Raw genomic sequence first — 25394 nt, 5'->3', positions numbered from 1 at the left:
AGCAGCAAACTTATCAACACCACTACTCTTTTATTTATTTATTTACATGAATACCTACAGCGCCATTAGGCATTATGCAGGGTGGTACAGGAAACATCGTGCCATAACAATACATATTCATGCAATAGATAAACGGAAACAACAATAAAACAAACATTTCTAATCGAGAATGCAGATTTGCAGTTTATTATGAAAGGAATCATTATCAGTAATATATACAAGTTCCTCTGCAAGTGTATTTCATTCTCTAATGGTTTGAGCAAATAATGAAAATAAAAAAGAGTCAGTATTGTAAAGAGACGTTCTTTTTAGAATGATCCCGTCTTGCAGGTGCATAGTGTGGTTCAAAAATGTAAATACTTATTTCGAAACCAGTATGTCCGTAATATATGCTGTGAAAGAATTTCAATCTCAAGCACTTTCTTCGCGTTTTGAGCGAATCCCAAACTAATCCGCTTTTCATTGTTGTACAACTTGTATAAGGGCTGTAGTCACCCGTAACAAACCGTAATGCCTATTTTCAACCCGTTTCAACTTTTGTTCAAGGTAATTGTGTGGCAGGTCCCAGATGACACAGGCATATTCTAAAATTGATAAAATGAAAAAAAATACAATATTTGTTTTACACTGCGGAGATGTATTTTTAAAATTTATGCTAACAAAATACATTTTACTAGCCTGAGCAATAGTGTTATCCACGTGGTCATTCCTTTTCGAAGTGTACGACAAATGAACTCCCAGGTACTTATATTTTCAACATGGTCAAGTATCACACTTTTCATTTTATATTCGGTCGGGGAAGATGTGCAGCGAGAAAAGCAAATGGGTTTACACTTGGGGATATTTAAGCTCATTTCCCAACGGTCACATCTATGTTTGAGCGCTTTTAAATCGTTTTGAAGCAGATTGGCGTCCACACCATTATCAATAGTTCTATATACTATGCAGTTGTTCGCAAATAACTTAATACGAGACTAGGTTTTTACAAATACTGTTAATGAATATAAGAAATAGCAAGGGCCCTAACACACTTCCCTGTGGTACCCCGGAGGTCACAACCAGTGGTGAAGATATTTTATCATTAAGTACCACAATTTGCTCGCTATCGGAAAGAGAGTCAGCAATCCAGTTGATGATTTTATAGTTGATGCCCAGAGATACAAGTTTGTTTAACAATAGATCATGTGGCACGGTGTCGAAAGCTTTGCGGGGGTCCAAGAATGCACAATCAACACTCTGCCTGTTGCCTATGGTAATTGGAACAAAATGAGTAAATTTTGCAAGCTGTGTAACACATGAATAACATCGACGAAGGTAGTGCTGGCAGGGGGGAAAGGAATGACTAGAGTCTAGAAAACCATATATTGAACTATATGAAATGTGTTCAAACATCTTGCAAACAACGCATGTAAGTCAAACCGGTTCGTTACTGTATGCATATTTATTGCACTTCCTGGGGTTCGGCTGAAATATTGTGTCAAGCGTTTTTAACATTTTACTCTCAGCTACGAAAGGAACGCTCTTTGTTGCAAAATCTGCAAAGCGATAAAAGACACCACCTCCAATTCGTGGATTTAAAAGTAGGGGTCTGGAAATCTAGCTCTTTTCTACTTTCTTTCAGTGCAAGTGGGCGCTATGTGCAGTCAGATCTCACGCGCCTCAATGTTTTGGGCTGTGTGCTATGAAAATGAGCTGGTACTAATGATACTTGAGGAACAGTCACTCAGCAAGGCATTGTCCTGAATAAAGAACCTCCGTTAACCGATGTGTGAGGTCCCGAGACGAGAGGTAACTGTCGTCCCGCTGTGAACCTCACAGTTAACACCAAACCCTGTCTGTATCAACAGCTCTGCACAAATAAATACAAGTGAAACCGTTTCAGCACAAAATTTGCCGCTTATGTTTGTTTCATAAACTTCGAAGTCTTACTAGACGGGGACGACAAGGAATAAGAGGTGGGTGCTCAAACGGTCTTTGGTAAAAATTAAAAAGGTGGGGCTGGGATACTCGAGAATACCATCTAGAATTTTGTCTACTTGAGGCTCTAAGCTCGTCAAACATAAAATGGGGGCCGAAATTCACGGAGCGCGCCGATGGGACGATAACGACGATGACTTCGCGCTTTTGTCGCATGCGTCCAATTGGCGCGCTCCGCGAACTTTCGGCTCCAACTTTGTTTTTGACGAGTTTAGGGCCCCTGTACTAATTAGTTCTACATCCGGGCAATCTCCATAAAACTGTTTCTTTAAGTACAATAAAATTCTAGAATTAGAGATAGCTTGCTGTCAGTAAAACTGCAGTTAAGGCTTGCTACCAGTAAAAAAGGCTGGCTACCAGTAAAAACTACAAGTAAAAAAACTCAGTTATTAAATTTTATTCTGCAATTTAAATAGGATTTCTTATAACAAATCCGGTATATGCGTGTGCATTTACTTAGATATACTGCCATTCTCAGAAGGAATTCTAGCAGGAACAAAACAACAACTTATGAATAATTAAATCTCCCTTCATCGTGAACTCGTACACATCAACTCCTAGGGAACAGTAGTACCAAGACGGGAAGAAATAAAAAATCAGAGCTATCACAATCATACCCAAAAGTCACAAATAAAAGTTTAGCATTTAAACCCAGATTACACATCCTTTGCATTACAAAAATATTATAAAAGTATATATCAAACAAGTTATCCTAAGTTAAATATCTCTGCGGAACAAGGCATAATATTGAGTTGTAAATAAGTTGATGTTTGTAATGCTAGGAATAGGAGGTAAGATTAAATAAAAATAAGTATATTCGTCACTTTATCTCTGTTTTTAGTATATTTGAAAGTTTCATAATTGATAATTGCTCGCAACAAATAACTTCTCTGAGCCTTACTTCCGTCGAGAATATGTTGACATAGGGTTAGATGTAAAAATGCAGCAACCTGAACATGCCACCTTACCTGGTGGTTCACGTTCTGTTGACGAGAGGAAAACTTGGATTTATGAATGAAACTGTCTACCGCAATATCCTTTTGAACGTTTAAGTGCGGCCTCACCTAATGTTTTGTATTATTTCAGTATAACGCGGACTCATAATTATCTGTGCACTAATTTCCTCAACATGGACCACATATCTGCTAGGTATAAGAGATCAAAAACGCTTTATTGAAGACCATGATCTTAATAAAAATTCCACATCCTTGAATTAAAGCAAGAATGATCGATATTCCATCGATGCAATTCTTTCCATATTCTTCTCAAAAAGAAATCTAAATATCGCAGTCGTCTCAAATTCAGTAGAACTAAACCTGACTTAAATAATACAGAATTTCATCTGTCATTTCTTAACCGATTCTTTCTAGGGATATGAAAAAATATACCTATGCGAATTACAAATATGCAGGGTGTTTGTTTAAGGCATTACAGGTTTGTTTTAAGAAAGCCGTAAAAGCTACGGAAACGCGGTTCATGCAGATGAGTTACAGTGTCAAGGAAACATTATAATGGGTAATAATTGTCGGGATAAGTCGATTCATTAACATAAAGAATGTCTTAATTATTTAAGATATGAATATTGTTGTAATAGAAAGATATTTAAGCGTCACATAAAACCATAAAGTAAACAAATTTAAAAAAAAAAACATTGGGGCGCGTGGGAAGTGCAGTGGTGTGCTGGAGTGACGACTCCTGCAACTGGTGGAAGGGTAGGGGTGAGAAATCGCGCCCGCGCCGTTTTTCCGTTTCTCATTATCCGCGTTTTCGTCCCACAAGCATTTCGTCCGTTGCCTGAGTAGTAACTTTAACGCACCACGCGCTCGCCATGCTCCCCAAATATTTCTACAATTTACGCATTTGGAGGTTTTTGATGACGCTTAATGAGTCTCTGATTGGAACCATATTTTTATCTTGAATAATACAAAACGTTAATTAAGAAAACTTTTTTAATTAACTGAGTTATCGTGACAAAAATCTCCCTACAATGTATCTTTCTGGCTTTATAGCTTACCTGCAGAATCCGCGTTAGTGACGATTTCACGAATTTTTTTAACAATAGTTTAAGGCCTAAAAATACCCCGTATAAAATAAACTACTAAGCTCGAGTTAGATACGGAGGAGGCATTCGAAAGTGCAATGAAAAATCTGGAAAGGAAAAGAAGAACATTTGAAAGTTTCAGAATTGCAGCAGGGATGTTTCATGCCAAAGGAAACACGGCAATATTTTCATGTATGTGATGTGCACAATAATATGAATTGTGTTTAAAAAAGTTCTCTGAACTCCATATAAATTGTTGTTATTGTTGTTTTTTGTGGAAAAAATACATTTGATTTTTGCTGATATTATGCTCTGTATTTATGGAAACTTCATAAAACCTATCTAGTTAGGAAAAACGTTGTAAAATAACGGTTGCGTACCCCACAAATTTAAGTGGGCGCGTAATTGTTAAATAATACGCCCTATCTCACATTAAAATACAAACATCCAAAGACTACTTTTTGAGTTCAAAGGCAAGCTCCAAACGAAGCGACTTTATGAGATTTCTCTGTTTCTCTTAGTCAACTTAGCTTTGGGTATTAGCTGCACCACGTTTTACTCTATTATCTTAAGCCTAGTAATTGAATCGCTTATATTAGATTTTCAAAGCTTGGTTTTGTTGCGTTTTAATTAAATGACAAAATCTCCAGTTTATGCAGAACCGTCCATATTGAGAGCCATAAAAAGTAATATGGGCAGCGGTGCCCGGAACTTTCGAAAGAGCAAAAAGTTCAACTCACCTCATTTGTTCAACATATAAAAAAAATCTAGGAAAGTACTTTTTATTGTTGCGGAGAAATAATTTTTTTCAAGATGACCCCCTCCGATCATGCATCCAGGCGCCTGCCTCGTAGGCGAAGCACGCGAGCGTTCGCCAGCAAGACGTCAACGCTGCAAGACGGCGCAACAAAGGGTCTTCACCGCTCTTCTGGAAACATGTTTTATTCAGTTGAAGTGGACGTTATCCTGACTTCCATGCATCCGTATCCCTTTTACGTTACGTAATAATACTGACGTCTTAATGTGACTCTAATTTTTACCAGGAAACTGCCGACGAACGCAGGCCTGCATCGTGTGCTTCCCGAGTTTCGGAATGCACACTGCGCGTCAGCTTGATCTGTTGTTATCCAGATATAAAAACAATTCAAACCAGCTAGCTCTTCACCAATGCAAAATGATAGCAGTGAGGTACACCGCTTCCAGATTGAACTTAAATATAGTTTGATAAAACTAAAACGTATTGAAGTTTGTTGGCGCATCTACCAATGACGCGCTGCCGGTATAGTGATGGCGTCATGGAAACGACTATGTCACTCTTTTAAGCGTCATTGTGGGCAGGGCTTTGGGGGAACATTTTTGCGCGAAATATTAAAACCTGGAGTAAAACGCGAAAACTGATCAATGAATATCTAAGAAACCATTACCTTTTCGAAAATTTGTTTTATAGTCAAACACCTGATAGTAGTTGGCGTGAATACTATAATTGAAACATGAGCCATGAAAGCATTAATTAAAAATGTAATCAATAATTTGTTTTATAAACCAAATTACCATGGCTGGTATTACCTTATCTAATGTCAGCCGAGCCTGACACTCGGATGGCGAAGATGGCACCAATGTCACTCCCACTTCTTATCAAACACACTTCCTCTAAAAATTCTGGTTAGTTCAGAATTTGAGACAGGTTCTGTTGGCCTCAATTGTATTCTGGTGTCTAAAATACTGCATATGAGCGGAACCTCAGGGGTGTGAGGTACCCGCCTCAGAGATTGGAATACTTCTTCCATCATTACACTGCTTTTGGTAGAACTACATATTCTATCAAAATAAATCTAAGTTCAATGCAGAAGCGACATCGACGTTATCATTTCGCATCGGTGAATATCTTTCCGTTCTGAATTGCTTTAATGCGAAAGCTTTAACTGTCCCATGGAGCGAAGCCGGCGTTGTTTGTAACCGTCTGTAGCAGCGAAACGGCAGTTAAATTCCCTATGGCCAAAAGTACAGCACCGCAGATGCATCGTCACGAAAGGCGTGGAGCCGGCATGGTTCGCGGTGCCTGCGCAGTGGGTCTCCGCCGGAGCGCCATGTGCGATAGGAAGACGTGGCGCGCTGCTTGTAGGAATGCGCTGCGTGTAGGAATGCTTTCGCATTCCCTCACGTAAGCACTTTTAAGTATCCTCCTGTCGTTTCTATATCTGGACATTTGACGGACGGGGCCGAAACCCTGTACGCCTTCCTAAACTCGGGAAGCAGGCGACAGAGGCCGGCGTTCGTCACCAGTTACCTGGGGAGAACTAGAGTAAAACTAAGACGCCAGAAGTATTAGTAAATCGGGATAACGTATACCTCAGCTGGATAAAACGTGTTTTCAAGAAAGCGTTGGAAACGCTGGTGGACGCCGGTGTGCGTCGCTTACGAGGCGGGCGCCTGGAAGCACAATAGAAGAGACTCATTTAAGAAGAAAAAAAAAGATTTCAGCTACAACAAAATAATATTTTTCTATTTCTTATATGTTCAAGAGATCAGATGGGGCTATGTTCGACAAATGTTTCGTTTCTCCTAAAAAGGAACGGAAGTGACGATATCGCGTCTGATTGGCTACAGGCTGAAATGACGAAAGTTCCCTTTTTTGTCATTTGAGCCTCTAACCAATCAGGCGCGATATCGTCACTTCGGTCATTTCCGTTTCTTTTTAGGAGGAACGAAACTTTTCTCGAACATAGCCCTCCAGGTGGATTGAACTTTTGGCTTTATCGAAATTTCCGGGCACCCCTGCTCATAATGCTTTGTTCGCCTCTCGGGGTGTTTCTGCATTAACTAGAGATTTTGTCATTTAATTGAAACGGAACGAAACGATGCTTTAAAATTTGAATTCTAGCAATTCAATTATTTGCTTTCACAAAACAAAGAAAAAATGCTATGTAGCTAGCACCCGAATCCAAGTTAACTAAAAAAATAAGGAAATCACATATCGTCTACTTATTTTTTTAGTTAATTTTTGAACTGAGAATGGCGTCTTTCAATGTTCGTATTTCAATGCAAGATAGGGCATTCTATTAAGTAATTGTTCGCCCACCTTAGTGTGTGGGGTTTGCAACCTTTTATTCATACAATGTTTCACCTACATGGGGTTTATGTAAATTCCAGAAATTAAGAGCAGGATACCGGCAAAAAAAATATATTTTCACAAGAAACAATTTAAATGGAGCTCAAAGGCCCAATTTTGCCAAGTAAAGTTTCCGTTAATATCCCAGAAAGAAACAAAATGCGGGGTCTTCATTAAGATTTAATTACCCAGCATGCGTTGTTTTTCTTCTTTTTTGTAGTAGTAGTAGTTTATTTAAGTTTTGATGAGCCCAGACTTTTATCAAAACACCCCGTCCCACATTGAGGCTTTCAAGACCTCCCGTTTTTGAAATTCAGTATCACTCATTGGTATGGTAATAGACCGCATGGAATAAGGTTACTGCGAATAATGAATAGCCTCGACAAATGAGAGCGCAAAATTTGTCTCGCAAAGTGCGCGAACTCTGAGCCGCCTGCTTCCAACGACAACTTCCTATTGATCAAAGGTTCGTTAGCTCTCGGACCGAGAAACAGCCGGTGGTGGTCAACACCGGCGGTGCTTTGAAGTTTTAGGTAGCTTGTTTGCGGTTTATTCAAATCAGGAAGTCGACGGCCGGAAGCAGCGTGTTCCGGAAGTCTCTTCTTGTTCTTCTCTTTGGGGGTAAAAAAAAATCGTCGTTAATTTCATAAGTTGCTGTTTTATTTTTGTTTACGCTTGCGTCTGGTGAATCCGGAATCTTCAAATGTTTTTTTAATGTTTCTTTTTTCTTAGATAAATTACACGTGTTGGACTAATTTCTTCCTGCTTGTATGAATATTTTACTTCTGTTCGTGAAAGGGAGAGGTGCACGTTTATATAAAAAATTAACAGTTTTGTTTTGTTTTTATGACATACCATTTTGGCTTCATTTAAAAAAATAATTAAGAAAACATTCCACGACTATGCCTAATTTTGATTTCCTAAACGCTGAACACTGCCGTGACAGGCAAGAATAAACACGCTAATGCACTGGGACCTCCAGACCAAGTTAATTTTTCACGCAACGTTCACGCAATATGTGTTCTTGATTGTTATGTTTGGGTATAAGAATGAGCAAATTGTATTATGCTCGATCAGGAAAACTTTTATTGTAGTGAGGAGGAACATGCTGAATTACATTTTAATTAAATAGTACCAAGCTTAAGCTATGGCTGTTCTTAAGTTAAATGCTCCAATTATTGGCGCTTTAATCGCCGTCACCAGAAGGTGTACTCAAAGGACGTACTCTCGGTATTTTGAAGAGGGCAACATAAACAATAAAAGTCAATTCCACTAAGTGCTCCATGATAAATCAACATATAAAAATTAAATATCATGAATGTCAAAAATGGTACCTTGGCGTAATTCAGGAAGCCTAAAATTCGAATCTTTTGTAAAGTTTTCAGGCGAACCATAATAATTATCAGCCTCGCCCTTAAAACTTGAGAATAACAAATTAGTAAAATAAATATTAATAGAGGAAACTTCACGATAGCTACAGTTTGAAATCAGAATGTCTTATTTATACTCGCTACTCTGTATATTTCCTCTCTTTTTTGTTTGTTTGGAAGAGTAGCAAAAAGAAAGGTCAAATTAAGCTATGCTTAAATAATTATTTTTAGCGACGGAAGTGCCACCACGTGCTCGGAATCTTCGGGGCAAGAGAGCACTCGAGATTTGATTCGTTCCGACTTGAAATCACGATGGCACTCCGCGCTCGTGGTTCAAGTTGGAGCTGAAGTTCGCTCCTGCCTGAACCTGTGACAAAATAATCATTTCAAAGCTCTTGAAACCTCAACAAATATATTTTTAAAATTTTCCTCCTCAAAATTTAAATGTAAAATACTTTGAATACAATTAAGATTATTTAGGTCATCTGCCAGCACCTCCTCTCAGAACTTTAGATGTAATTAATTAGAACCAAAAATCATATTAGAAAAACTGCGAGTATAATTAACTCACTAATAGGAAATTCAAAAAAAAATTGTTTCTGTTAATATTGTAGCCAGGGATCAAAGAAACCTTGAAGATTTGGCAATTTTGGTTGAAAGCTGTAAAGGTCAGTTTGCTCTGGGCAAAATCGCTAACCTGTGATCTTTGATGCTCATGTAGTGATCCCGCGAACGTATAAGGCTCCATCTCCGCCCAGCTTGAAGCTATTGAGCGTAAAAAATAGTGGGCTCAAAGCAGAGTTAAGTTTAAGAAGAGGTTGTCTGTGTGTCTGCCTATCTGTGTGTCGGGGGGGCCGACGTTGCGACCACTCACTTTATGTTTTCCAAGGGGGACTTTTTATTTTTTATAAAACAAGCTACATACATCAGCTTCTTTCTGGAAATATCAAATCGAATCAAAGTTTATTCAGACAACCACCGATAAATCGAGAAATACAGCTGTCTGGCGGGCCGCCACAAAAGGCATCGGCATGCCCGATAAAACGACAGCCCCCCCCCCCCCCCCCCTTCACGGCCAGACCATCCAGCATGCCACAAAAACTGAAAGTCTCACAGAGGACGAAAACTAGTTGATCATGACAAATCATACATATTAATCTATGAGCAGTATAAAACACTGTTATACCGAGACAAAAACCAAGGTACTAAAACAAAATTGTCCCCCACGTTAGACAAAAAAACAAAGACGCACATCAATTTTTATGTCTTCATAAACACGGAAAACAAAGGGGCTACATATTACAACATATTACAGCCGGCCAGCCATCTCTACAAAACAAAACTTCTTTAAACCTACCGAAACAATATAAGACAAAAAAGCACGCCCACTAAAGAAAAAATACTTGTTTTTTTTTTTAAATGACAATAGATAAACATTTGTGTTTTTCTTTAACGCTTGTATAAACAAACCTTCCTGAATAATGGTAATGAGATCAGGGTGCTCATTTAGAAGTACAGGTATTTGATAGTCTAATGTTTGTATGCCATAGTTTGTGCGTGTTTTTTTTTTGCCTTCTGTATATCGTGTGCCGAAAATTGTATGTATGATCTTTCCAAAGATACGTACTGACAAAGGCAGTTGGCTCTAGTTTGATCTGATTATAAATTAAAAAAGATAACTCCCTATTTATAACATTTTGAATAGTTAATATTCGGTGCTTTATTAAGAGCGGAGCACACTGACTCCGGTACGGGGCATTTTCGACCAGCGCAGGGTCTTTTTCTGGGAAATGAGCAGGGTTTCTATATTTGCTCTTATTGTGGTCCTTCAAACAGGAAGACAGTAGTAAAGACGTGAATGAACTAAGGTACAATATAGGTGTTTTTCTTACCCAGTGGGGCAGCACATTCTTAAATCTATAGATTATCCTGATAGATCGTGAGATTTCCGTTCGTACTCTCTGCACTTTGGAGAGGCCAGTTTAGAATGTCATTAAACATAACACCTAGGGACCTATGTGATATAACACGATCGATGATTTCACTTTGAAACTGAATTTGAATTTCCTGCTGAATACCTTTATTCTGTGGTCAAAATATAATATACCTTGCTGTTTTTTTGTGTGTGTGTTTAATTGAATTTGGTTTACTCTAAACCATGATGATAAATGTTCAAGCCATGTGCTCGTTTCGTGCTCAAGCATTTCTGGGCTTGTTCCAGCAAAGAGTGTGTTTGTGTCATCAGCATATACATTTATATCTGCTGTTTGAGGTACTCTTATAATAAAATTTCTGTAAATCAAAGATAAGAGCGGCCCGAGAATGGACCTTGCGGGACACCGTATTTCATTAGACCCATATGTTAATTCGTGTGATTAATGTCTGTATATTTTGAACGATTTAGTAAATAGCTATTTATTAAACTAAGTGAAATTCCCCTAACTTTATATATGGACAATTTTCTGAAAAGAATATTATGCTTGATTGAATCAAAAGCTTTTTTTGAAGTCAAGAAGCACTTCTACGGTACTTAATTTCTGCACTAAGTTGTCGAATATTTATTTTCTATGTTTAGCAGCGCCAATTGAGACAATTTTTGCCTCTGAAAGCCGTTATGTTGCTCCGCTATAACATTACTTTGTTCAAAGAAATTTATCAGTCGTGTATTAATAACTCCTTCTATGAGTTTGAAAAAAAAAATAGGGAGAACGGAAATAGCACTGACATATCAAAATATTTTTATTTTTTTAACGATTGAAAATGATGATGGGGCATTGCCCTCAAAATTCGAAACTTAAAAATTCAGTACTTGTGAAGTAAAAAAAAAATCAATTTCGAAATGCCGATTTCGAAGTTTCCGCTTAATCCGCGCCGGTTCGTTGACGTCGAATACTGCGGAGTCCTGAGAGTCGACTTTTTTTTGCGACTCCGTGCTGTTGCCACCGCGACCCGAAGCGAGGAAGGAAGGAGCGGGAGATGAGGGCGCCGGCGGACCGAGCAAAAAACGTTTTTATTCTGCGCGAGCGGTGCCGCCTGGCCAGGCGGCATATTTTCCCAGGGAGGATACAATACCAAAAAGCGACATCACACCAAACTCCGATTTTCGGTACTCCAAAAAGAAGGCCCGTAGTGCGTTCGCAATTGCGTTAAAAAAAAGTGCTTTACGATTCCCCTTATTAAATGTTATAGAAATGTCGTCTACAAAGCTTCTAAATTTCATGATTCTTGACGTCGCGCAAAAAAGAAGCGAGGAGGCAAAAAGCGGGAGAGGAAAACGCCAAAAAAAAAAAAAGAAAAGGCGCGCGCGCGCGTGGGAAAAGTAACTTTTTGCGATGCGTTGTTTTTTTTTGTTTTTTTTTGCGTGTTTATGAATGCAAATTGCATCGTTTTAGACAGCAAAAAAAAATACAACCTTGGGGTGAAAGTGCTTCTTTAAGGCGCTTTTATCACCACCTTTGTTAATCGCAGTCACTCTTGCTATTCTTAGTTAATCGGGAAATATGCCGGTACTCAGTTTTTGGCAAATGGCACTTATTAGGTCATCAAAATAGATCCGGGCAACACTTCGACTGTGACGTCTGAGAATCCTTAAATTATCGCGGAAAAAAGGTCATGCCTTGAAATTTTGTAAGCGTTACAATCCAGTCACCTTTTGTTTCCTTTTCTATTTATTGATAAGATATGCCAGTCGCAAGCGATTTACGTATTGTTTCCGTAGTAAATAAAATAAAAGTCCCTCACTCATACGTTTTGTGCTATAATAAATTTTAAAAGCTTCGCGCATTCTTTTTTACGTGCATGGTGTATATTATTTTTTTTTCTCTCAAAAGCATTACCGAGTGGGAAGGCAGAAAGAACAAATTTTTCAAAAACAAAATACAAATTACAGGTTGGGTACAATAAACAATATTATTATTAATAATGAAAATTCTCAAAAACTTGAGTCTGTTTTGGTGGGAATTGTCCCGGGAAGGCTGATCCAGTCCTGAGATGCCGACTTTGTGCTAATGATCGAGACAAGGGGAAACAAACTAGTGGGGGTTATCAATTGGTTGTGAAGGATGGAATTATTAAAAAAATATATTATGAATTAAAGAAAGGCGAGCAACTTTTTTGGCAGAAGGACAAGGAGGACAATGACAGGTTAGTTTTCATGCTGGTGGCGCTTGTTGTGCAAGGTGTGTTCAGATAAGAGCGGTCATAGGGTGTCATGCCTTTTGTTTTAATTTTTATGAGGTAGCAGAACATGGGTCCATACAGCGGAAGAGACCTAACTTTCGCAGAACACTTCCTTGTTTTCGTTAAGAAATCGTGTCTAAGAGGGGGTACAACTACTTTTTTTTTTTTCAAATTGCGCGTAGGCGCAATTTTTACTGCCGCATGAATAAAACATAGAACCTTTACAATGTATTTTTTGTGTATAAGCACGCCAACTGGTCTATCCGATGAAGTTAGGTTTCGTTTATTTATCTTTATATTTCAAGTAACACAAAATAACGAACTTGTACTCTTGCGTCACTCTTTCACTTAGGGATTTTTCGACGATGTTTAACAGATCCTGGAATGAAGTTTTTAGGCTGCAACTTTTTGTGCAAAGTATTTATTGTTTTGTTTCCTTTTTAATAAAAAAAAATTGCGCTCACCTATTGTAAGTAGTTTTTTGCATTGCGCCCGGAATTTTTCGAAAGATCAAAAAAGTCAAAATTGCGAAATTGTTTCGGCGGCAAAAAAAAAAAATAATAATAATCCTCGACTTTTTCTAAATTTCCCTCAATGAACCCTTGGAAACGAATAATTCAAATTCGGCAAAAATATGTTGCCTTATATTGTTTAAAGTAGAATAATATCCGTTTTGCCATGTCTATGTGACAAACAATTACCGCCGCATTTTGTCTCAACGACTCTAGTTGTACTCGAGCACCGCATCCACAGTGGCAGTAATTGGTCACACACATTACCTTCTAAACGCCACAGAGCATTGCACAAAAAAAAAATTTTTTAGTGATGTGGCAGATATTGCTTTTAAAATCTTAAGTTTGCGGCGTATTCGTTCCTTGGGGTGTTGTGTTTGATTGATCAGGGTAATAGCTTAATGAGGGTAGCTTTTTGACAAAATATTTCGATTTATTATCAAGACATTGCTATACTCCGCTTCTAATTACGATGAATTGTAGCGCACGTTAGAAGCTGTCGTAGCCGATTTAGCGTATCAAGTGACAATGCTTCACTGCGCCCCTCTCATAGATCACTTACACTGATGCGGTATTGGACTGACTTGCAACACTCGTATCATCCTCTGCGGTCCATCGTAAGGTAAAACGGAGCTTATAAACGAGGTACGTCAGGAATCTTATGCCCCAACAGTTGTCACTTGATACGCTAAATTAGCTGTGAAAGCTCGTAACGTGTTTTTAATTATCTTTTTCGGGTGAACGCATCTGCCCACGCTCTCACCATAAAAGAAACAACATTTGTCTAAAGCTCGTTAAAATAAACTTTAGAAAAAAACAGCCCAAAACAGATCCTTGGAGAACCTCGGAAGCAACAGCTGAACGAAAGAACTTATTATTTGACCGTGAAAGATTGGCGATCAATGCAAAAGAAATTATTTAGTCTGTGCGAAAACGTTAGTGCCTATGTTTAGCTGTGAACGTTTGTGAAGCAGAAGCAGAAAAAGAAATTCAAACATTCTTTTATTCTAAAATTGGAAACAAGCATCTGGAAAGTTGAGATGCGTTCTGTATAGCGAAGTGTAATGTTTTCTTTTAATTTAAACTGATAACAAAAGGTACTTTCCAGGCTGGCTTTTAAACATTATGCCAGAGTTAGCATCTTTTTTTAAATAATACTTTGGATAACAGTTGATGTAACGACACCATTTATGCCTAGCACTACACAATTCAGTGAGATGATCTGACGAAATGGTGGCATTGTTGTTGTTTATAATTACGTTTATAACATTATTTTAATGGAACTTGTAAAGTTAGCGCTTTTATTCGTGGTTCATTGAATTCAGCGCGAAAAGCAAGTGAAAGCCATAGATTTTAAAAAGAATGCACAGACCGAGATTTCCTTGTTTTTATTCCGTTAAAACTCTGCTTTATTTAAAAGTATACGTTTCATATAAATGTTAAACGGCTGCGTCTCAAGTATAAATTAAATTCCAAAGTCTGATGAGTTTTGCGTACAGTGCTTCTTTATAACGTTCCTCTCGGCTCGAAATCACATTTCACGACTGAAATATGTTAACTGTCTCTTTTCCCTTCAATAGTTCAGTGCGGACGGCCATCTTCTAGCATATTAGAGTAAATCTAACTACATGAAGAACCTACTTCTGTATAGGCCTTCCGTGTAAAAGAACTTGCAAGCTAAAAAAAAAAGTGGGGCTCTCGCTTTCGATAACGACTCTTTGCAAAGCAGAAAAGCGTAACTGCAAACAAAGTTGCCCTCCAAGAAGGTCAGACATTGGATCCAGGTGGCGTCGTTTCTATTCATGGCGAATCGACCCATCTAGAAAGTACAATCTTTAATCATGAAGCCAACTTCGCTGCTGGCACGTTCCTCAGTTTTCTTTCCCGCGCTATTTGCATTTCGTATATTAAAACTCTTAATATTAGTCGCCTGTATAAATAATAAAATAACTTCGAGACTAACAAAAAAGAAATCGTCCGATCAATGCGAATTTATTTTCACGAAAAGAAGGATAGTGAAAATTAAATTAGCCTCTTGAAAAAGAAGAAAGCTCGCTTTTCAAATAAAAAACTGGAATAATCTAGATATTTACGTGTTTACTATTTTAAGGCACAGGGTATCCTACTATAAAAACATTCCTTTGCAATCACTAGTCCGGCAAACAACTTTCTCTTAAAGTAAAAGATGTTGATGTCCGAAAGTGCTCCTGCCCGGCACCATGACTGAACAGCACACGACAAAACGGCACGCGACAAAACAGCACGGTCAAAACAGCACGCGTCAAAACAGCACAGCGTCAAAACAGCACGGCGACAAAACAGCACGCGTTCAAAATAGCACGCGACAAAACAGCAAGGCGTCAAAACAGCACAGCGTCAAAACAGCACGGCGACAAAACAGCTCGCGTCAAAATAGCACGCGACAAAACAGCAAGGCGTCAAAATAGCACAGCGACAAAACAGCAGAGCGTCAAAAAGGCACAGTGACAGAAGAGAACAGCGTCAAAACAGTACCGCGACGAAACAGTACAGCGTCAAAACAGGGCATTGAAAATATAGCTAGAGTCTGGCCTTTTCGGTTTTTATTATTTTGAAATTCGGCTTACTTTTTTCAATTCCAAACAGAAGTTTTCGGTTTATTTCGATGTGTATTTGTAGACTCATAAACTTCTCAGTTCTTTTCAGTTTATTGACGAAAACCAGTATACTGACGAAAATGCAATAGTTTTTAAAAGCGTTTAAATTATGTGTTGGTTTTCTTATTTGTTGCAATCTGTGGCAGCCGACGGGACCTGTTCTGCACGACGCACTGGGGCCCTATTGTGATCTGCCATTATCGTCGCGTGCTCGTATTTGTACACAGGACGAACATGATCTTCACTATACCACTTCGCTCGGAGAGGAAATTATCAAAATCCAGAAATTCGCAAGCATTGTACTACGAGCGTTTTTTTTTTTTGTGTGTTTTTTTTTATTTTTACGACTGCGAGGGGTGATAAGTTCGCGCCGACCACAGAAACGACAATAAAACAATCGTATTTATGCCCTCCTTTAGTAGACAGAAGCTAGAGCTGTTAAAACATGTTCGGCATTTACGGAGCCCACGAGCTTCGTTGTTCAGTTCATGATTAAACTCTCTTATTTTAACAAAACCCAGCTTTCGTCCTGAAGACACCTGCGCCCCTGCAGCTCTTTTTTGAAAGTTGAACTGATCTCCAAGACAAGATGCGAACTGCGAAAGGAGGTGATCATACGGTCAGTAATGAGTCACCCCCCCCCCCCCCCCCCTCAAAACGCCCTAAAAAAAATTAGCCTTTTTCAGTAAAAAACAAATTTGCAAAAAAGAATTCGGCGTACGTTGACCGGTTTTTTTCGGTTTAAGCCGAAAACGATGAACCCCACGTATAGCGTATGGAGTTAAAAAATGCATGTGCCAAATTAGGCACTGAAAAGAAATGAAGGGTCTAGACCAATTTATTTATTTATTTATTTCAGGACCCTCAAGGCCCGAGGGCATTACAGAGGGGAGGGACAAGTGACAAACCATAATACAGAAATTAGAAAAAAAATTAACAGGAGACACAGCAGTCAGGGTGCCCGCTGACAAAAATGGCTGGTTAATGCACTTCTAAAAGAATCAAATGGTGATGTAGATACTAAAGATGCGGGAAGCAGGCATTCGACGAGTTGGCTTTCGTCGAAAGCCAACTCGTCGATGGCCAATTTGTTGAAAAGATCAATTCGTCGAAGGGCGACTTGTGGAAGAGGCCAACTGGTCGCCGCTTTTTCAAAACCAAAATATATAATTTTTGTCCTGAAAAGGCAAAGCAAATACTGCCTTATATAGAGTAATCCGTAAAATCGCCGCACGATAATTGACTTTCAGTGCGCTCTTTCTTGTCGAAGAGAACCGCTTGTCACCACTTTCATGAGGGCCAAATTAGATGCTATATAGCAGTTAGGGTTGCGGAGTTTGGTAAGCACTAAAACATGGCAATATTTTTTTTATAACCTAGCGACAATAAATGAAATGGTCAAGGAGGTTCGAAATTATTCGCGCAGAGAGAGGTGAAGAGCGCGCTCGAAGTTGCTGCATGCGTGCTGTTTTGACGCCGTGCTGTTTTGGTATGTGCTCTTCTGTCGCTGTGCCGTTTGGACGCTGTGCTGTTTTGTCGTGTGCTATTTATACGCGTGCTGTTTTGTCGCCGTGCTGTTTTGACGCTTTGCTGTTTTGACGCGTGCTGTTTGGACCGTGCTGTTTTGTCGCGTGCTGTTTTGTCGTGTGCTGTTCTGTCGCGTTCGCCTCATGCCCTACCTTGTGGCTTGGGAGGCCTGAGCAAATCGGTGAATGTGAAATATTCGTACAAAACCAGCCTGTTCAGGAATGTCTAATCAATACTTCGACTTCTAGCTTGAACTTGTCTCCGGTGTACAATGCTGTAATAGCGAGAAGGGGAAAGCCGGTAAATAAGTCTCCTAGCGCACCACAGCTCGCAGCATGTATAGTGAAAGCACGCGCTACAGAACTCAGGTAACCTGGGTAGATTCCCGCTCATGTTCATTTCAACCTGGATGAGAATCGTATTGGTGTGAGGTTATGTTATCCTGACAGAGTGATGTATGTTAAAGACCCCGGATAGCAATCGTACTGCTCTGGCTAAATTCTTAACACACGGCGTGAACAAGTGGAGAATTCGCAACTTTTTGGACATAAAAGGGGCGCACTAGTTTCTATTTAAACGGCTGTCATCTGAATGATCGTCATAGAGTCAGCATCGTCTGATCGTCTGCTAAAAAGGGAATGCTCTCGGCGCCGTATGCTCGTTTCTTGGCGGCGTTTGTTCCGCCATCTCTTGTCTCCCGCGCGAAACGGCGCCGTGTTGTTTGCAGACTGGTGGCGTCGCTGCGTTTCCATAGGAGCTAAGTCTTTTCCTTTTTTCACTTTTTCCTCAGGTAAGCTCGCTCTTTGCAAATTTTACACAAAAAAAAAAAATGCACCATCTGTGGGCAACGCTGCACAAAGTCGTAGCGCGATAGGTTAAGAAACCGAATTTTGCGGTCGATTTAAAGAGCCTGGCGTCTCCTTGTTTCACCCTGTAGATACTCACCAGTGTTGCAGAGTTTCCACTCCTGAATTGAAATGATTCCGGAATTATTCCGCACTTCCGCGACCCCGGAGTGCAGTGGGAATGGAATGGCGGCAGCGGTGGGGGAATGGGATGGGAATGGAATTCAATGCCTTTTGCTCGGAAGGAAGTAAGAATGGAATGGTTTCGATTCTTATGCAAGCTCTGTTGATTTTCATTCAGGGCCTATGGGCTAATTGCGCAATTCTTTAGGGCATGGCAAGTGGCTCCTGAAACAGCATCATTGCACTTGATGTGTCTGATGGCTTGATTGTCTCACTGATGTATGCTCCGTCGAGGCTGAAAATGGCGCGCCGTCAGTGAAGCAACCAAAACTGAATAGTTGTAGACGGACAAGGTGTCTTTCCTGGCGCCACGAGACGCGACAAAGCGGCTGTTTTGTCATGCGCGGTTAGCATGTAGCAGTTACCCAGGCCGTCGAACCGAACCGAAAACCAGAGCAAAACCGTTATTTTGAACTGAATCGGAACAAGACTGTAACCGAAATCAAACATTTGATAATGAACCCGAACCGAAACGGAACCGTAATCTCATGTGGCGGCTACCGATTCATTAGAACCGGTCCGGTGTAATACAATCTGAGCCGCGCATTCTCGCGGATGGCTGCGCGAAGTCAATTGACTCAATCAAATAATACAATGCCGAGGGCACGGTGGCCTAGAAGCTAAAGAAGTATTATGTGTGTGCGTGTGTGTGTGTGTGTGTGTGTGTGTGTGTGTGTATGTGTGGGCCCGTGTATCTGTGTGTTTGTGTGCGACTTCTTTTCTTGCTCCGAAGCAATATTAATGAGGGAAGAAAAAAGCAAACATAAACGTGAAAATAAAAACAAAAAGTTGGCGGCTGTCGGCGCGTTTGTTCCGGGGTGACGAAATCTGTAGGCGCGAAGATGCGAAGCCTCGACGAGCGCGACTGCGACACCGGTTGCCGGGACCCCGCCAGTCGACCAGAGTCTCCTCCTGGAAACAGCAAAGCGCCCGTTGTATTTTTGTCGTTTTTTTTTTTTTTTTAATTGTTTTTTGATGGGCCATCCCTGTCTTTCTCCTCTTCAACTTAGTCGTTCGAGCACGTCCTTTGGGGTGCGGTGTGGGCAGTTTACCGTTTCGATATGGATGAACATCGTACCGGCGTGCGGTGTGAATCAGTACTGCGTGATACAAGTTAAAGACTCCACACTAGCAGTCTACTGCACTGGATAAATTTCTCATCTGCAATGGGCGACAATGTCACCATACTCTGGCAGACTGAACTCCCGCTGTCTTAATACTTTTCGACGAATTTGCTTTTTGTGGGTAGTTTGCGAGTACGATGCGTGATACCGTCACGGTGTCACTGTGCCTGCTGGCTGGTTGACTTTGCATGTGAGTACTGTACTTTGTTACTGGTGTCCAATCGCCTGTATACCATGTAATTTTCATAGAACGGTGTTCGCGTTAAGAATTTAAAATCAGAAAACGATATTATATATGTATTTGTTTTGCTGTTTTTGTTTCCTCAACACGGCTTTTTATGACCTATTTTCTTTTCTTAATGCAGATGACACTAAGTCACGTTTTCTTCTTTTTAATGACAGAGTTTTTGGGGTTTTTTTTAGTATCAGGTTTAAATTGACTTGCGCTTGATGGGACCTGTAACTGAACCGTTCTTTCAAACACATCACTGTACCAGAACCGAACCGCAACAAAACTCAATGTTACTGAGCCCGAGCCGAACCGGAAAAATGAGCTGTTCGACTCCCTGCTTTTACGTTTTAATGCAGGCTTCCATAATTTGTTCTATACTCCCTTGCTCTGGCGCTGTTTACCGATTGCACTTTGTCAGCAGTTTTCTGTGCTTACCGCAGTGCGTAGAGATTCCGGACAAGCATTCGCCTCGAGATCAAACTAAAGGTGGCGCTACTGTCGCGCTATCATCATCATCAATGTGGGGATAGGAGGATCCGCGGTTGCGGTCAAAAGCCTGCAGACTACCGCGCTTATTGCCTCGTACAGTATCATTGTGCAAGCAATTTCAACACAAAATAGTCCCATAGCGTTCATTGCTTCAGTGCAATACCTATTGCACCGAGGTGAGGGTCAGTTTTCACCGATATCCAGCGGCCGGCGCCCTGAGGAAAGAGTGGCTCTCGAAGTTGAGATCACATTCACGCGATGATTTGCCCTAAACATTTCACCGCCGAAGAATTTAAACCAACGATGCATGACAACCAAGTTAAGTGGGAAAATAAAACTGTTCACGTAAGTGTCACGAGTGGCCCAAAGTATATAGTACGCGTAAAGTGTGCGCGTTGGTGCTTGCTTACTGCTAAGCAGTGTGATCGTCCTTAGTGTGGGCTCCCCCGCTGCGGTGTCTTTGGAGAAGATGCGAGTGTCATGAACTTATTACTGCGTGACAATCCGACTTTTGAAACATTGTACAATTATCACTCCTACGAGCCTCCTTAAGGAGGCATGGACTGCACCGGAAGTGACTTGCTCAGTGCCTGCGTGCGCGTCTGACGCACCTGATCAATTTTTAAGTTTCGTCGGAAGTAAGCGGTAAATAGGGCTGATGGCAACTGGTCAATCTACCGACGAAGAAACAGGGGCTATCCAGCTTAATCAATTACTTGCTTATACTCCATGAATTTTGCTTACCCTCCGCGTGACGAAGGTTTTGTGCCACTTCGCTTGAAAAACGAATGTTCAATGGCAAATCACGCTACACGAAGACGGCATGAATACATCTAAGTTTAACAGCTACCTAAAGAACATGGGTTCCACGTACAAAGATCGAGCCATTCTTTTTCTTAGGTGAGTGCACCACCTACTGAAAAACCCTTTGCGAGCCCCATATTGTCGATAATTACAAAAATAGCGAAAAATAAAGGCACGTGAGTACCTCTTTTTTTTAAGTCCAGAATTCAAGTCTTTAGAATTAGCGAGAGTTAGCGGACCCGAATAGATTTCTATACCTAATTTTTGAATAATCGGGATCGCAAAATAAAAAAACGTGTGCAGCGTTTAAAACGATCGGGAGGACCAATCGTGCGATTATCTCAAAGACGTATCCGGCCGTTGCAGTTACTGAGAATAGTTATTCAGCAGGTCGAGTGCACGAAAGTTCCTCAATCGTGGCACCGTTCGTGAGTTTCAGATCCACAGTGCGGGGATCCTTGCCGTGAGCCGACGACTGTAGTACGTAACTCCGCACGTGTACTCTCGTCGACGTGGTCGTTGGGGCCGCAACGCTGCACTCAATAATGTGCCCGGCATTCACAAGTTGTTCGCCTTTGGCAAGGCACCGCTTTCCGTAGGCGATGTACTCCATAATAGTATGCAATGGCACTGAAACTGAAACAAATAACCACATCACAACAACAATCACAGTATATAATCATCCGGCTTCTCATTCCTTGCCTTCGCGTATTTCTACTCTCGTGGAACCATACAATCTGTTCGAAGAAACAACCAGTCACAACGGAAATAGCGCAGTTTACCCGAAAACAAGCCTTCATCGTCGCGAGGATTCATGTTTCAACGGGCGCTGAGAGCAGACGACGTTCAACAAATCCATACTAGCAGTGTTTCCAACATCTGCCGAGGCGAATACGTGGCGTTGCTTCTAACAGTGCACTGGCGGTGCTGTTGCGCAAGTATACCAAGCACATCGCAAGTCCAATAATCGTTGGACCTCATAAATTTATTCGTAAATCACACATATCTAAAGTGAGATATCACCCAACTCAAATGATTTTATTATAGCGCAACGAAGAATTCTTTCAGTTAGCTCCTTACTGAAAGTCAATAATAACGGTAACATAATTCCGAGACTGGAACCTCAGGCTTATGACAAGCAGGTCTTATAGCGCTGTATATCATCGCAAAAACTTGTCCAAGATGATTCGTTCTTTCTCCGCCCTCTGTGTTGTTTACCTTTTATCACGGCGCTGCCTGCTCGCTTCGTATAAACATCACATGTCTTTTAACTATTTAGATGTTTTCTGTTAACCGCGCACTATAGTTTCCTGGAAAGTTGGTAACTTGTTCAATCACTGCAAGCAACAAAAATAAATTATGACCCTTGCATCAAGACGAATATTTGTGTTACTGTAGAGAGCTCGTACTCATTACCTGTATTTTTTAAGTCACAGCTTTATATGAAAAACCTGGACAGAAATCGCTCGCCAACGTTGGTGTTGGTCTCACTAAAAAGACCACGGGAGAGAGTGTCATTAACGAAGCGCAGTTGTTAGTTTGACATCATAGCTCGGGCAGGTAATGGCGTTGTGCCGCACGGAGGGGAAAAGGGGGAGGGGGAATAATGGGTGCGCTATCACTCCCCTCTCTCCCCCTCTCCTGAGTAAGAACGGTAGCTGCGTAGTATGGTAGGAACTGCGTATTAGTGCTATCGCACATTCATTACCTTTGACGAATCAACTAAGCCAGGCTATTTCTTTTTTCACGCAGATGACGGGCATGCCGGCAGCTCGCTGGGGCGGTTACCCTCGCCTCTTCACGGAGAAAACTTCGTCGCTGCTCAACGAGGCTTTGCAGATGCTGCACAGGGCTAAGGATATCCGGGAACGACGCTGGCTCCAGATGTACGTCCAGAGGCTGGCCACCCTTTCAGGGGACCTGGAGCGGAGCACGACCAACTTTGGGTCGCCTTCGACGGTGCCATCGCCGCAGCGGAGGTCTCAACAGCAGACGGTACCAACCACGGGACAGATTAGCCCTCCGCCGTCACCGTCGGCTTCGAGGATGAAGACACGAACAACCACCCAGGGTTCGTTCAGACTCGCAAGCTTTCTGCATCCAGAGACATCTTGAGAGTCTAGATTTCAGAGAGGGACCATTTCGAACCATGGAGAGCGTTTGTAATTTAATGGTGGACACCTTCTTTGCAAATTGCTTGCTTGTGCGCGTACGGGCCTCGCCATGTGGCGAGGCGCATTGCCGGCGGAGACGTAGAGCCAAGCTTGGAGATGCGTGTATATACATTTTCCACGGGGGCGCCGCGTCTTGAATTGCGGTCACTTCCGGTATGGGCGACGACAAAATAATAAAACGTTTCAACCTGTAACTCGCAAAAAAATAGAGAGGAGCCAAAACGAGAATGTGTGACGGTTAGGCTTATATCCTAAACGTCTTCTATTGGCGTTTCGACGGCAAAACAATGTTTTCGCCCATACTGGAAGTGACGACAATTCAAGATGGCGGCGCCCTTGTGGAAAACGTCTATACAGACGATCGGCGGTTGAGCCCTATATACTTATTAGGGAGTTTTAGTAGACCGTGTTCCTCCCTCCGCGAGCCCTCCGCTACGAGGAAACCGCCACTGCGCCTGCGCGCCAATGGCCTTGGCTGTAGAGTTCCGGCTAGCGGAGGGGCTTAAAAAAAGGGAGTTTTCGTAGACCGCGTTTCCCACTCCGCTAAGCCCTCCGCAACGAAGAAGCCGCTAATAGGGAGTTTTCGTAGATCGTTTCCGCTGTCCCGCAACGCTCTCCGCAACCAGCTACGCTAGCCGGAACTGTACAGTCAAGGCCGTCGGCGCGCCGGCGCAGTAGCGGCTGCTTCGTTGCGGACGGCTTAGCGGAGGGGGAAACGCGGTCTACGAAAACTCCCTAATGCGTCTGCAAGCCGATGGCCTTGACTGTAGAGTTCCGGGTAGCGTAGCGTGTTGCGGAGAGCTTTGCGGGACGGCGAAAGCGATCTACGAAAACTCCCTAAAAACTCGCTATTATTCGCAACTCCAGCGCGGCACTCGCTCTTCCGCGGACGAACGAAGAACCAGAGGAGCGGGGACGGCAGCGGCGGCGGCGGCACGGAAACGGTGGCAGGGGCTGTCGGCCTTGATGCCTGACGCCGTTTTAACAAAAAAAGTGAGCGCGTTAAAATAGGAATTATCGTGCGCCGCCTTGCAACAGCCTTGCACGAGGGACCGGGATGTCTAATTTCATTAGGGACTTTTCGTGTATCGCATACGCTGCGGATTTCTGGTCTTGTGCATGTCCGCCAGCTCAAGCTGTGCTCAACGTGACGGAAAACGCTCCCGCTAATAATGAAGAACTTTATAGAACGGTCTGCGGAAAGCTTATTCTTTGCCATAAGTAGGAGAAAACTCGTCGGGCAACGGTATGTCGAGCAATACAAATCGGAAATGGGTTCGCGTTTTAAGGCCGTGACAGGGAACATGACAATTTTTTCCAATCACTTTAAAAAAGACCGAATACCCGTACTTTCTTTCAGGTAATTACAAAACAAATAAAAATAAATAAAATAAGATGCCATAATAAAAAAAGAAATAAGATGCTCGAAGCATTTTAAGCGCGTCTGTGTTAGCCAGCCGTTTGTGACGAGAGCTTAGAACGCGCAGTTTTGGCCAGAGGGACCGCTATGTTGCAAATGCACGATATATTAAAATATATTTTTTTGATAGAGCAATAAATAAAATCCCTAATCACGCCGCTTATGTTAATAAGCAGTTTTTTTCACAGCGTACGACACCCCTAAACTTCAGTTGGACGCACAGCGCACTGACGTTCAACCGGCGCTACCAACTTTCACGAGCGGCTTGATAGCCGAGTTGCGCAAAATATTAAAATAGCTTAGGTAAGTGTAAATGGCTGTAAAAAAAAAATAAGTAATAGTGTTTTTTTTGGCCCTAATGAAAAACCTTAGTGGTTTTTGTTTTGGTACTGTTTGGTGCATACTTTAGCTATTTAATATCTTATATTGCGTCGTCATCAAGCCTCTCGTAAAAGTTGAGGCCGTCAGTTTGATATCAGTGGGCTGCACAGCGAACTGAAGTTTCGGAGTGGCGTATATGTGACAAGAGGTGTAAGAACTACAACATTTTGTTCTTTTTTTAGAGAGAGGCAACGCTCCTGGCGCGCACTGCAAAATTGTGCTTCAAAGGCGCAGCGCGAGCTTGCGGTTTTAATGCTACACCGCAGGGTAGCCTGCGGTAATAAACTTTTTATCAATAACCATAGAGCGGTTTGATTACGTGTTGCAATACACTAAAACCGAGACGGTGAGCAGCGTTTTGACAGGCTGTGACGTGAAGACGCCAATACTG

General features: G+C 41.5%; 1 protein-coding gene across 1 annotated transcript in view; it reads left to right on the top strand.

Moving 5' to 3' along the window:
• The window catches only part of LOC8033488, a 133713-nt gene that overhangs the window by 75693 nt on the left and 32626 nt on the right, over positions 1–25394 (top strand). The window contains exon 2 of the mRNA XM_042290675.1: positions 22781–23099. Coding sequence (XP_042146609.1) covers positions 22781–23099 — 319 coding nt within the window. The remainder of the gene's footprint in view (positions 1–22780; positions 23100–25394) is intronic.

Source organism: Ixodes scapularis, unplaced genomic scaffold, assembly GCF_016920785.2.
Source record: "Ixodes scapularis isolate PalLabHiFi unplaced genomic scaffold, ASM1692078v2 PGA_scaffold0__279_contigs__length_252992795, whole genome shotgun sequence".
NCBI classification, from domain to species: domain Eukaryota; kingdom Metazoa; phylum Arthropoda; class Arachnida; order Ixodida; family Ixodidae; genus Ixodes; species Ixodes scapularis.
This window is presented reverse-complemented; position numbering and strand designations above follow the sequence as displayed.